At 44.1% G+C, this 15,129-nt stretch overlaps 1 protein-coding gene across 1 annotated transcript in view; it reads left to right on the forward strand.

The window, feature by feature from the left end:
- Nucleotides 1-3,037: 3,037 nt before the first annotated feature.
- unc13c (unc-13 homolog C (C. elegans)) overlaps nucleotides 3,038-15,129 on the forward strand; it is a gene marked incomplete at its 5' end in the record, with an annotated part of 241,227 nt that continues 229,135 nt past the window's right edge. Inside the window, one exon of the mRNA XM_084046368.1 lies at nucleotides 3,038-7,175. Within this exon, the coding sequence (XP_083902494.1) occupies nucleotides 3,038-7,175 (4,138 nt within the window). The remainder of the gene's footprint in view (nucleotides 7,176-15,129) is intronic.

A 15,129-nucleotide genomic window follows, 5' to 3' on the forward strand; every position in this document is an offset into this window, starting at 1 on the left:
TTTTTAAACAACTAAAATCTTTGCTTCTGGAGGTCCCTGGAACAGAATATTTTACAAATGTTCACTTTAAAAAAATACACATTAGAATATTTGCACACAAGATTTTTCAAAAATAGCAGATCTACAAGCTCATAGCACGGCATTCAGTGGTGTGAGTGCTATGAGCTTGTATGTCTGCTATTTTTTAATGGCCAAAGATATCTAAAATGACACAGATGCGTTCATACTCTGTTCCACTTCACCATTTAACCTGTCGTTTGTCGTGGTTCATGCCACTTAGTCCATTGTGTCATTTCGGGTCTGCTAAATCAGTGGTTCTCAACCTTCTCCTGGATCAGGGCCCACTTGGAAATCTTGAAAGCATCTGTGCTAAATGGCTGAGTTGTAAATTGTACAGTAGCTATACTAAAGTTGACTGCTACAAACATTCTACCCCAGGGCTTGTCTTATAACCCTCAAAAACACGAGGCTGAGAAATGCATCTGGAGTCCTTGGATTCGGTCCAGTTTACAGTGCTGGCAGAAGCTGGTTCACCCTGGAAAACCCAGCCTTAAGGGCTATTTGCTCATGTCTGGTCCTGCTTCAGAACCCGGCGGCAAAGGCTAACCACTGGTGAACAGTAGAGCGAAGTACATTTTCTTGAGTACTGTACTCATGAACATTTTTTGGAGTATCTGTACTTTACTTGAGTATTTGTATTCTTGGACACACAGAAGGAAAAAAGTACATTATGAATTATCCACTTAAGTCCTATTGGAAATATAGTGAAAATAGCAGATCTACATGCTCACAACACGTTACAATGCTACGCACTGCAAGCTTGTAGATCTGCTATTTTAACTTCAGGAAAATCTTAGATTTTTGCGGAGAAAAAATGTTTTAATACAGCAATGCAATTTCTTTTAAACTCAAGTACAAATTAGATTGGCTAACTTTCACTTGTAGTGGTGCAATATTTGACCAGGAGTATCTACAATTTGACTGTCCGTTGAGTACTTTGTCCACCACTGGTCCTGTTTCAGAGCCCGGCAGTAAAGGCTATAACTGTGACGTTATGTTTCACAGCTCATTTGAAGCAAGCATGCCTCTGTGGTCATGAGACTGTGGCTGCATGGGGCTCCAAAGCCCAGCACTAATGTGGAGCAGCTGTCAGATCCTCTGCACAATAAATAACTCTCGTTTCACTTCACTGACCAGATCAAATCTTTAACAAATACACCCCCCCCCCCCTCCCCACCCCGTCCCCACCTCAAGCTGTTTGAGGTTCAACACCACGCGTCCGGGTCCCCCAGCTGCTGTTCCGTTGTCCCCAGTGAGCCCTTTTGTGTCCTCGGTGTCCCTGGACGAGCCGTGCTAAATAGGCGTGACACTCATGATTCAGCATGCTGAATCATTACAGTTATATCAGAGAACACGGGGAAATCCAAATGGGTTACAGTAAACCCCATCATTATTAGAGACATCATCACTATCGCCATCTTTATCGTCGTCGTCGTCGTCTGCTCATCATCGTTGTTATCATCAGCAGCATCATTATCAACATCTTCAAATCCCTCCCAGGCAAATTCTCCCTCCTTACTGAAGGTCATAGTGGAGAAAACTGACAGTGCTGCCAATATGTAGAATAGAGCTACAGTAGCTCAGCCCAGTGGATTTGATTTTTTTTTGGAAACCCTGCCCGCCCCCCACATCTGCATACAAACGCACGCACGCACGCACGCACGCACGCACGCACGCACACAGTGGTGAAAAAAGTACTCACATTTTTACTTAAGTAAAATAGCAATACTGCAATGTAGAAGTACTCTGTTACAAGTAAAAGGCCTGTGGTTTGTGCAGGGACTGTTTTTAACAGAGAATTGGAGTAGTGGAGTGATTAGAATAATTGGCTCTCCTGCTGTAGAAACTGGTTATGTCATTGTGACCAGTGGCTCTATCGAGGCTGACGGACACATGCAGATACACACATGTACTGACACTGCCTCTTTTCTGTCTCTCTTAGCCCACTAGTCTCTCTCTCTCTCTCTCTCTCTCAGTCTCTCTCTAGAAAAGGAAAAACAGCGTCCTCTGCTGTTTTTTACTCTTTCACCTAGCTCTGGGGGGAGCTCGATGGAGCACCCGTGCGCAGGGAAACCGGGGTTTTGGTCTGCCTTCAGCCTTTCACTTCCGGTGGTGCGACTATGTTTTCATTCCCACTAACAATAAACACTAACACCACTTCTCCCAGAGAACATGGATCGTTTTGGTTATAAGCCCACTTGTTTCTATGATGAAAGAGCAAGTTAAAATTTGAATATCTTTCTGTGGTTTTGTCTGCTCCGAGGACGCTATTGTTAAATGAGTTTCGGTTTGTTTGGGTAAAGCGCGGCCTGCTTCCTGATCTGAAGGCACGTCCACTTGTAGGCCAGTGTGTACGCGATATGACAACCCCCCACCGACAGATTCAAGCGGATAGCAGAATCTGTTCTTGAGAGATTACTAATGGGGTGCTGTGATGGTCTGTAGCATTTGGTGGGAAGCCTGTGACATTTACGAGTTTATGGGCAATGACAAATGTAAAGACAATGAGTGGGCTTTGTGTGAAGAGTATTTCCATCCGTCTCTCAAATAGTTATATACATTAGACTTTGTGGATTGCCCTTTGTGAAACTGCAGCCATACTGCATGCTTTAAATGTAATATTGTTTCATTGCACTGCAAATATATATATATATATAGAATCATTGGTAACTGAATGATTCTATATATGATGCATGTCTAGTTTTGTGATTTATGTTTTTGTTTGAGCAAGAAGAAATTGTGTTTGAATAAAGTTTAATGTAAATATTCTGTTTCCCTTTTTTTCAGAGCAATGCACCTTATCTCTTGGAGGTCCACTGGATTTAATAGTGTTTGTGAGTCTTCACCCAAACTGAGGTTTCAGTCAATCTGAGCTGAGATTCAACAAGTCCAGGTCGATTGTGCCTGACCCACCAACCTCTCTAAGCCAACCTTAGCTTCACTGGACGAAATATAAAACTGTACTGGATTGCCCTCCATGGTTTCTGCCCTAATCCAAACCATATCATCTTACATTGAAAAGATTTGCAAAGGAATGTTTACAAAGAAATTGGCGAACCCCATAAAGAAGAAAGCGAGTAGTGAAAATAAAGAGCCTAAATTGACCACTGATTTGCAAGCACGCATTATTCCAAACGTTTCCACCACGCTGAAGACCACTGTTAAAAAGATCTCCAAATGCTCTTCGGCACGTAACATATCACTTGAGGAAGACGACGGCAAGACCGACTCTCCATCGCTCTCACCCACGTTCAGCTATCGTGTAGCTATAGCCAACGGACTCCCCAAAAACATTCTTCTTTCAAACAATAATGAAAGTTTCTGTCCGGAGGTTCTTTCTTTTGACAGCAGCTATACTGACTCTCTGAGTGAGACCAAGCCCGTCCGTAGACTGGATGAACACAAATCTCACACCATGCCAGTGAGACGGAACAGGAAGAGCCTTATCAGCTTGGCTCCTTCTGATGGTAGCTCAGAGGGTGAGCGGGTGGAGCGTTCCAGCCTGCACACGCTCCGGCTGGGCGCCCTCCGTAAGTTGAGGAAATGGAAGAAGAGCCAGGAATGCGTTTCCTCAGACTCCGAGGTGAGCAACTGGAGAAAGACTCTGGGTATGCGGAGCAAGTCCCTGGATCGTGCTGGAAGGCAACAGAAGAGCTCCACCTTGGAGCCCGGTTCCTCCTCCACAGGATGCATCACCCAGACCCAGGACGTCATGGAGATGATCTTCAAGGAACTGCAGGGGATCAGTCAGATAGAGACGGAGCTGACCGAGCTTCGTGGCCATGTAAATGCCCTTAAGAGCTCCATCGATGAAATTTCTAGCAGTGTAGAAGTCGTGCAGAGTGAGATTGAGCAACTCCGCACAGGGTTTGTCCAGTCCAGAAGGGAAACGCGTGACATCCATGACTACATTAAACAGATCAGCCACCAGGCCAACAACTCAACTCTGAGGTTCCTCAATGTTCCTGAGGAAAGGCCAGAGAAAACAGAGAGTGTTATATATAGAATTCTGAAAGATAAAATGGGTTTTGTTGATGCACATAAAACTATTAAAATCGAGTTAGCACATAGGTTAGGACAACAAAGAGAATGTTCCAATGCAAAACCTCGCCCTATTATTGTTATATTTGCAACAACCCAAGAAAGGGACGTTGTCTTGAAAAAATGCTATAAACTTAAAGGGACAGGTATAACTGTCTCCACTGATAGTTTAACCCATGAAGGAAAGGAGAGAAAAGACAAAGCAATGTCCTCCTCACAAACCTATGAAAGCATGGATATAAAGGGCTCAGGGAAGGATAAGGTTGTAGAGAGTGATGACTGGGACTCAATGGACAGTGATAAAGAGCTAGATGAATTGAGTAGGAATAAATATGCAATGGTGGTTTCAAAGCCTGTTCACAGAAGCAAATCAGAGAAGAGGAGGTCCCATGAGCATAGCCGATGTGATGAAGCAGGGTACTCAGGCTCAGTTCACTATGCTGATGACACTTATGATGACCCAGATAAACAAGGAAAGGCCTACTACTCTGATTTGACCCCTGGCTGGCTTTCCAGTGACTTTTCCACCCCTAAACTCAGCCGCTCCGAATCTGATTGCTCAAAACTCTGTCAGTCATACTCTGAAGACTTCTCAGAAAGCCAGTACTTCACACGGGCCAATGGCTGCACCCTCATCTCCTCCTCAGATCAGGAGCTATGGCAGAGGAAACAAGAGGACATGGCATCCTCCTGGTACGCCAGCCCCAGCCTCCCACTCAGCCAGGAGAACCCACCATACACAGAGCATAACGAGATGGAAACCACTGAAACTATCGACAGTGGGGTGAGCAATGGCTTGGTCTGCATGTCCGGGGACAGAAGTCACTACAGTGGCTCTCAGCTCTCTTTGCAGGCTGACCTTTCTCCCTGGAAAGACTGGCATCACCTGGAGCAAGGTGCCGACTCTGGCCTGGAGGCCTCTATAGAGGTCAGCAGTCCCTTTGACCCCTCCACCATACCTGGTTTCCCAGAGAACATCACTAAGTGCCAGGAAGTTGACTTGCAATTTGAAGGGGATGAAGACTTCATGATGCTTGACAGAGACACTGTCCTACCGCCTATCACTACCCACATCATACCTCCAATTGCTGAGAGGGAGGTTGTCCACAAAACATCCAAGCGTCATTCTAAAGAGTGCTCAAAAGGTACCACTAAAGAAAGCACTAAAGTGACATCTAAAGAAACCTCTAAAGCGGCCTCCAGAGGTACCCATAAAGCATCTACTAAAGTAGCTCCTAAAGAGGAAATTCCCAAAGTATCACTTAAGGAAACTCCTAAGGTGTCAGCCAAGGCTGCACCTAAAGTGTCCTCAAAAGCATCCCCTAAAGATTCAGTAAAGGAGCTTCCTAAAGTAGCACGCAAAGAATCTTCACACGTTCCACCTAAAGAGAGTCCTAAAATCACAACTAATGAAGCTACAAATGCCGCTCCTAAAGAGCCGATTAAAGCACTTTCCAAAGCCCTTGCTAAAGAGGCCGCCGCGAAAGTGACCTCTAAAGTGGCCTCTAAAGATAGCCCAATTGTGACTAATAAAGCAAGCCCAATTGTGACTCCTAAAGCAAGTCCCAAAGAGTCACCTAAGGAGAGCCCTAAGATAACCCCAGTAATGAGTCCTGCTATAACCCCTAAAGAATCCCCTAAAGAGTCCCCTAAAGAGTCTCCTAAAGAATCCCCTAAAGAGTCCCCTAAAGAGTCCCCTAAAGAGCCCCCTAAAGTTATTGCTAAAGAGCCTGTCCAACTTGTTCCTAGGGAAGGCCTAAAGGTTGTTGCAAAAGAAACTGCAGTGACCTCTGTGACCCCTAAAGAGGGACCCAAGGAGGTCCCAAAAGTAGCCTCTAAGGAGACTCCTAAAGTACAATCGATGGATGCTTCTTATGTGGCCCCTATTGAACCCCCTTATGTTGCACCCACAGAGGCTATGAAGGTAGCCCCTACAGAGGCTCCTATAGTAGCACCTAAAGAGACTCCTAAGGTGGCATCTAAAGAGGCCCCTAAAGTGGTCCAGAAGGCTAATACACTTCCCAAGGAGAAGTTCCCTGAACTTGATGTCAATCATAGCTTTCATCAGACCCAGACTAAGACTGCAACCATGTACCGCAGTCAGAGTGAAATCCGGACAGAAAAAGTAGAGGAAGTGCCCAAGACCTGGAGCAGCAGGCTCAGCATAGATCTCAGCGAGAAGTCCTTTGGGTTTGGCTTTGGCTCTACACTACAAAGGGCCAAGTCAGCTATGGCGGTTGTATGGAAGCCGGGTGCTCCCACTCCCACTGAAGAGCCACCCAATAAAACTCCACCCAATACAACTCCTTCCTTCATGGGACGCTTCCGCAGACCGTCCACCTCTAATGCCAATGAGCCTAGCACGACCGTCAACTCAGAAGTCCACACAGAGCCCAAGGCGGAGGAAGATAAAAAAGAAGCTGTAGGAGAAGCTAAGGAACAGCCAGGAGATGATGAGACCGACTATGTTGAAGTGATGGAGCAGGTACTAGCTAACCTGGAAAACAAAACTAATGCCAATGAGACAGAGGACACAGAGGAGGCGGTGCAGGAGTATGAGACTTCTCAGGACTATGATATACCAGATGACACTGACACCTTTCCAGCCAATGAGGCTTCTCAGGATTTCGAGGCTCCAGAGGATTTCGAGGCACCTGCCGAGGCACCCGTTCTGGAGTACGACTGCAGTCAGGATGCGCACTATGAGGAAGAGTACAGCGAGGACTACGAGAACCCAAATACAGAAGACACAGCCGAGTACGATGCCATGGTGGAGTATGTGGATGTAGAAGACCCAGACGAGGAAATAACGGAGGGGATGGATGAAGAAGATGATGAGGAGCTAGAGGAGATCGAGGAGTTACCAGAGGAGACCACTGAGGTGCCTGAGGTTCCTCCACCTGAAAAGGTGGAAGAAAAGCAGGTCGAGGATGAAAACCAAAATGTTCCAGAGGAGAAGCCTGCCGAGGCTCCCGCTCCACCCAAGAAGCGAATCCGTCCGACATTCAAGGAGGCGGCACTGAGGGCCTATAAGCAACAGATGGCTGAACTGGAGCAGCAGATCCTGGCAGGGGGTAGGTCTCTTTTCTCCTTATCATCACATGTTTTATCATGTGCAATTCTGGTGTAGTGATTTGTTTATACAGCACATGCATCCATAACCTGACTAGCCAGATGAGGGCGGTATTGAGTCATCAATTCAATACACACCCTGATCTGGAATCTCTCAGGGAGTTAAGCTGTCCGGTCGCTGCGTATTCGAACCAATCAGCGGCTGCTAGGGGCGGGATCATCCAATCACCTGCCTAGTAGCTTGAAAAAAAGAAAAACCGTCTGTCATCGATTCTGCTTATGGAGTCTCAGATGGAAGTAGCCTGTGAAACAAAGTTGTGTTGCAAGCTTCTTCCATTTGACGGTGTCAGGTTAATGCATCCATGGCATAGTCTGCTTATGCATACAGTAAGGAATTCTGCATCTTCACAGTGGTACCTGATGTGTTTTATGGTTATTTAAGCTAATAAGGATGAATAATAATCCCCTGATACAATTATATCAGGGGGCATTATAGTATGCAGTATAGTACATTATAGTATATTATATTATTATATACATGGCATTGCACTGAAATATTATCTCAGTGCATTGCCAAGCAATGTCTTCTATTCTATTAGTGACAGCACAATAACAATATTTTGCTATTGTGTGCTTACATTCCCATAGAAAAGCTGTTGAGTTATTAAACATCAATTCTGTGGGGATGTTGGCAATATATAGTGTCTTGGAATTTATGTTCCACTGGTACAAGCGATTCGTAGGTCTTTGTTTAGAGGACTTTCTTTTTAAGGTGGCTGTCTTGGTTATGGTCAAGGTTAGACTTGTATTCGCATGGTGTTGGATTACATAGTAGCAGGTTGTGGGGTTGCAAGCAGTAACACCAAGTATGAACAATTTAATATCCAATGTTATATTGTCGCTGTCGGGCAGAAACCTTTTTATCTCCATATTTCAACTTTACGTTTTTTTTTGTAAATGAAATACCCTACAGTACTTTGGGACTAAATAATATCAACATTGGATCCATTGGAACATGGGTTATTTTTTTCCATTTCCTGTAATACTGTAGTGTCTCTGTAGTATTTGAGCCATGACCCAGAGTGAGATGTGTTTGAACAAAAAATGTATGTATACGTATGTTAGCATTGATTCATTGAGGCAGAAAACGCTTTCATGTGGAATGCAAAACTTACTAGCAATGGTGGGTCCCAGCCAAGGGAATTTCTTCTCTTATTTAAAATGAAATAGGCCGTTGACCTACAAGTGGAACAGCTAACAGCTACTGCAAGCTTGAGCATTTTCAATGAAGCAGGTGCGGCAGTACAGTGTATAGATATTACACAAAGTGCACCTGTAGGTAAAGCAACACACTAATGTGATAGATTGTGGGCCAGACTATCCTGTAGGGGAACAACACCAATTAACCTACGGAGAGTAAACCTCTAAGCAGGATTTCCAACAACTCTCGGGACAAATGTGGTGCACTCTAACGCTTAACCCATTCAATCCCGGAACGCATCTACAAATGTCTTCGAAATCCTAACAGTTTTCTGAAAAACGTATGTTGCTATATCAGTGGTGCTCAAACTTTTTCATGTCCAAGGACCACCCAAAATGTATTTGGCCACGGACCCCCTATCTCAAAAGATTGTGCCAGGGACCCCCCAGAAGCAAGGATTTGAGTTACAAATGTTAACTTTAAAAATATATATATATTCAAAGATTTGCACAAATGTTCACAATTTTTCAAAAATAGCAGATCTACAAGCTCATAGCACGGCACTCAGTGCCGCGTTATGAGCTTGTATATCTGCTATTTTTGAATAGCCCAAAGAAATCTAAAATTACACAGATGCGTTCCCGGTCTTTATGGCTTAATTCATACTCCATCATTTGACTAGGGCTGTCACAATTATGACATTTTACTTGACGATTAATTGGCACACAAATAATTGTGATTAACGATTTAATTGCGTTTTTGACATTTAACGTTGGAATATATAAACAAATATTACGTTTCTGTTTGGCTTTTAGAAATGACACATTTAATGACCTTATGCTTTCGGAAATGTTCGCAAAATAGTGGAAATAGTCGATCTACAAGCTATGACTGCTTGTAGATCGGCTAATTCCGCAAATTTTGGAACATATATTTTTTGGAACATCTATTGTAATGTTACCACAAAATTGACTGAAATAAACTAAACTAACTAACATTTTGAAAATGTATGAAGAGCTTTCAACATGGAAACGATTATGCAAAATAATTGCGATTATCTCAAATAATTGCGACAGGCCTGCATATGACTGTGTCCCACTCCGAAAATACCTGATCTACAAGCATTGCGAGCTTGTAGATCATTTTTGGAGTGTGACACCGTCGTATGACATAATAAAACCATAACAGAACGATAAACCTCAAGAGATGTGGTTTACTGTTAGGCATTTGACTGGATATTAATATTTACCCTAGATCTGAATCCATAATTACACCACCATTTCTGGCTTGGCCTTTAGCCTATAAAAAATCCAAGTCAAAGAGGGCAATAACTTTGTCTTTCAGCCTTTCTTTTTTTGGCACCAAAGACAATTTTCTCAATTTATTTTATTTGTTTAGTTGGTATGCCATAGTTGCCATGGTAATTTTGCTTGGATGTGTAGAGTATCCTTCTTAAGGGACTGATCGCCTACATGCTAATATTATTATAAGAAAAAGTACAATCCATCTGTGACAGCTGACTGTGAATCAGAAATGACCAATCAGAGGCCATAGTTTTGATCTGGGCACATATTCAATTCAACAGGGAATTTTACTTCCTGTATGTATGTGGACATGAAATCAAACACCAACAGCTATGGCGACCAGGTGGAGTAGCAGTTGATTGATTCTCGCTGTTGGTAAATACAGTTGGCGTGATAGTGAGGCTAATGGTACAGTATGTCACTTTTATACTGTGTAAAGATCGGCTTAAAGTTTTGAATTTCACACTCAAAACGCTCTTTATTTATATTAGGAAAACAATTATATTAACCTCTATAATGCCTCTGGAATGATGCCTCAGCAAAACACTAAAGAGCTGAAAAACAGCTTGGAAAATGAAATACTGGAGGGGAAGTTTCATTGATTAACGACCAGTAGCGAGATCACATGACCATAGTGTATAAATCATGCATGGCGTTTGGCTGTTGTTGTTCAACAGCATAAAGGACACATACCTAATGAGTGCCCATAAATGGGCACATAAGGACATACTGAAGGACCACTCTTTTTGTCACGTGAGACTTTAGTGTCCCCCAGGGATTCAATGACATATTTCATGGCATCTCGACACAGTGAGAACACATCCTTCACTTGATTGGATAGATGGCATAGCCCGAGGAAAGGCATTGGGTTGACTCAGGGGTTGACTCAGACTGTTTTGGGCATTAGAAGTGAAAGCTACTGCTTTAGAATTCAGCTTGACCTTTATATACGTGACAAACCGTTCTCTGGTCAGCTGTGATCATTTTCTCAGATACATACATCAATGGGCCCTAAGTGTTATTTTGGTACATTTATAGCTGTCTGCCCAGATAAGATTTGGGTGCGAGGGCAATGCTCCCTGCCCTCTTCTGGCTTGATGACAGCGCAGCATGTCTAATTTATAGGACACTCAAGTCAGAGTGGAGCACTCTCCCGCCCCGCCCTCTCTCTCTCTCTCTTCTCACACATTTTTTTTTGTCTCTTTCCCACTCGTGTCTTACTGTCTCTTGCTTTGCCTTCCAGCCCCAACCCCCTCCCCCCTCTCTCTCTCTCTCTCAACTAATGTGCGCTCACTGTGCTCGTGTTTTGGCAGCACACTGGCCATCCCGGGACCGAGGGCAGGGTCCAGGTTGTTTGGGAGTCTCGGCAGTGCTTGTGACTCCCTGTCAGGGCCCTGTCTTCACTCAGCACATAGCGGCACAGTCCGTATTCAGATGCTAATTCGCACTCCCAAGGGCATACTGTAACCAGGTCAGCCTTACTTAGAATATTTATAGAGGTCTGCCGGCTTGTGAAGTTGCTGCTTTTGCTCCTGGGGGATCCAAAGAGGCAGACCCTTTTTTATGCTTACTGTGCCATATCTGGGAGTATGGCAAATGAAAGATACAGATCTGTTGTGGTTGTCGTTCTAGTTGAGAGGTTTCCACGCTTTCTTCGACTGACTGCCTGCCTCTGGCATTGGATATAAAGTCTTACGCTGCACAGTTCACGCTCAAAGCTGACGGAAGAGACATGACATCCAATGTATCTATATAAGAGAAACAAAACGGGGAGTACACATACCCCTGGATACCCTGTCTAGTTTTGTGGAGTAATTAATTAATTAGCTTCTTTTTTAACTGCTGTGACTATTCTCCCCTGGATGGTGTCAGCTTTAGTTCTCTCTCTCGGTGAGCCTTCCCCTCCAGTCGCTTCCACTCATAGAAAAAAAAACAGCCAGTTTCACATAATTATGCCTTTTGTGGGCCTTGCCAAGGCCGTTACATAATGCAATGAGCTTAAGTGCTTTCTATCTGAGAACCTCGACTATCATTGTGAGGCCCGTTAAAGGGAGAGAGCATCTTGAAACCGGAATTTCAAGTGATATTTCTTTTGTGATCTTGAACACCTAAACGTATACTGTACAATGACAATGGCATGAGTCACTTTAAGGAATGTGAGCTGATGAAATCAATAGATAAGGGATAGCTCTCTCTCTCAGTAACCTTAACCATAATTTAATGTGATACATGATGTTGTCTCTCTCTCTGCCTTTCATGAGCAAACAAAAGGACATATGGTTCATAAATTGTAATGATGTGGCAGGAAATAAAACCATCAAATAAATGTTTCCAATGGCTGCTGTCCTGATGTTTAGAAACATGCAGGATGGTAGAATCTAGAGGCGTGTCAATAGGCCTGTACACTCACAAGCAGTGGTGGAAAGTAACTAAGTACATTTACTCAAGTACTGTTCTTAAGTACAATGTTGATGTACGTTTGCTTTACTTTTGAGTATTTACATTTTTGTGAGACATTATGCTTCTGCTCCACTGCATCTCAGAGGCAAATATTGCACTTTTTACTCCACTACAATTATTTGACGGCTTTAGTTACTTTGCATATTTGGAGTATTAATACAAAACATACATTAAGTACTTGAGCCTATTTGATCTATATTTAATTGGCTAATGGGCGGGCGGACGGGCCACGTCACTCTGACTCAGACAACCATAAACAAACCCCATACTTCCATATATATGTAGGCAAGACCACGGCCACATAACTATGACGCAGACATAATGTGAGTAGTTCTTCCACCACTGTTCACAAGTCAGTGTCTAAACCCTTGGCAGAGATCTCAGATGGTCTAACTGTCCTGCTATGATGTAAATGATATGACAGGCCAGAACCTCAGGCTGACTGAGAGACACGTCCCTGTATAACAATCCTGACAAAGCTGTCTGCGTTCACAGCAACAATACAGCTTCTCTGTCAACTTTCTGTTGACTGACACGTGAACCTCAGCAGGTTTGATCAATAACATTTAGACAGATATTAGTCATCATCATCATCTGCGTTATTATAGCCAGTGGAAATCCAAATCGGCAATAGCCTTCTAACTAGTATGTAACTTAATAGTAAACCTCTATAAAGTATTAGAAATGTAGTTTAAATATATTGACTTTTACGTTGTCCCACCCAAACAGGTGCAACAACACTCTCTGTCTTGTTGCTGTATAGGAGTGTTTCTCAACCTGTAGGCCGGGGCCCACTCTTGGGCCGTGAGGATATTACAAGTGGGCCACTAAATAATTGGGCTCTATGTGCATTACTGTAGTTCCCTTTTTCCCAGAAGGTGGCATACCCATTTCCTGTTTCCTGGTCAGCTTCTCATTCATTTGCAGGGGTGCACATAACTTTTTAGGTCTGGTACGCAGAAGAGCACCTGGAGATGTGACTTGGTGCGCATGGTCCCGTTCCGTTTTGTCAATGGGGGGGGGGGGGGGGGGGGTTCAGCACGGTGCCCACCGGACAGCTTTGTCAACGGGGGGGGGGGGGGCTCAGCACGGTGCCCACCGGACAGTTTTGTCAACGGGGGGGGGGTTCAGCACGGTGCCCACGGGACAGTTTTGTCAACGGGGGGGGGCGAGAAAAAAAGGACGCTCTGCTTCTAAATTCCGCCGATTTTCGCCGTTTTTATTTCTCACGCTGTTAGGTAAAGCCCCCAAGGTTGGTGCCCTGTGCTGCTGCGCTGATTTTATCCGCCAGATTGGGACGTTCACGGCATATTTTGCACCATTACGGTGCGTTCATCATCGGTGACGAGTGCCTCTAACAGCCGCTGCTGGCTGCGTGCACGCAGCGAGGCAATGCGAGGCGATGCGAGGCGACGCGAGTCATATCTCTACCCCTGTGCCTAATGGCTGTACATGGGGCCGACGGGTGCTTTAGAGTGATTGTGTGAGTGTGGCTTCAGGAAGTAAATTCCTAGCCTCGATCTCCAGGCTTTTATTTTTTAGTTTTGCTAAAAAATAAAAGCTTGGAAATTCCTGTCCCAGCTGTTGGTGCGCAAAAGCGCCTTGCGTCGCCTGATGTGGTGCGCATTTTTTATTTTGGGTGCGCATGCGCACCTGCGCACCAGTTAAGTGCACCCCTGTTCATTTGATTGGCTTGGCAGCAGATTTTAACCAGAAACACAAGGTATCGTGTGCAACCGGTTCAAATCTGCTGCTGAGCCAATCAAACAAAGCTATGGGAAATTGGCCCGGAACAGGAAATGTTTATGCCATCTTCTGGAAAAGCGAACCAAAGGTGGTTAATTTAAGAAGATACGCTATCCCAATTGGAGCCACTAGGGGCGAAATGGTACGCTAATCCTAATGGTCTCCTAAGTGGGGACAATCTGATCTTGCGAACGTCCAATGTTTACTGGTGCTAGATCCCGCAAGAGTATGAACTGTAAATCTAAGTAAAAGTAACTAAGTAAATCTACTTAGTTACTTTCCACCACTGCACACACAGTGCTTACAATGGATCACTAAAGATTGGACAGGGAGGTGACGTCAAAATTAGACTACCGTAATTTTCGCACTATAAGCCGCACCTGAATATAAGCCGCAGCAGCTAAATTGAATGATTTGTACATATATAAGCCGCACTGGACTATAAGCCGCGGGTGTAAAATCCCTAGATTTAGGAGGTCCCCTAGTGGCCGTTAGCTATAAAAATCCATAGATAAGCCGCACCGTTATATAAGCCGCAGGGTCGAAAAATGGGAAAAACGCCGCGGCTTATAGTCCGAAATTTACGGTATATATGTCTTGTTCCTCACCCAAAGTCTTGACACAACGTCCATAGCTACATCTTCATCCCTGCATCTGGTAATGCACAGCTATTCTCGCCAAACACCACCATTTTCACCACTAACACAAAATAATAAAGATACTGTAATTTTTAGATTAGATTAAGAGTTGATTAGATTATTTGTGTCACATTACAGTATAACCTGCTTTGTTTGTGCAGGGATGCACAAAGATGAGTGTTATGTTCTATTCCTGGTACATGCCCAGAGGGGTTTCTCTTTTGTGTTGAAATCGAACTAAGTAAGCCGTCTGACATCAGCTTGCCTCAGCCACAATTGTTTAGTCACAGTCGAAAAAAATAGGCACAAGAGAAGAGGGTAGGCTAGATGTGGATGACGACAAACCCTTATGCATCGCTCCCTGTGTGGTGGGGAGATCTTCTAGTATGTGGGTTTATATAAGTGGGGACAATCTGATCTTGCGAACGTCCAATGTTTACTGGTGCTAGATCCCGCAAGAGTATGTAGCTGGGACAGAGAAAGGTCGATAAAGTAGAATTTCTCCGGCTTTGTCTCTCTTAAAGAAGCCATATTAGTATGAGAATCTTGGGAAGATTGTGTGGCTTGTGATGATCGGGTCCAATAGTGACAATGGGGCTAAAGAATC

Source organism: Gymnoscopelus microlampas, assembly GCF_963454915.1.
Source record: "Gymnoscopelus microlampas genome assembly, chromosome: 1".
Lineage (NCBI taxonomy): Eukaryota > Metazoa > Chordata > Actinopteri > Myctophiformes > Myctophidae > Gymnoscopelus > Gymnoscopelus microlampas.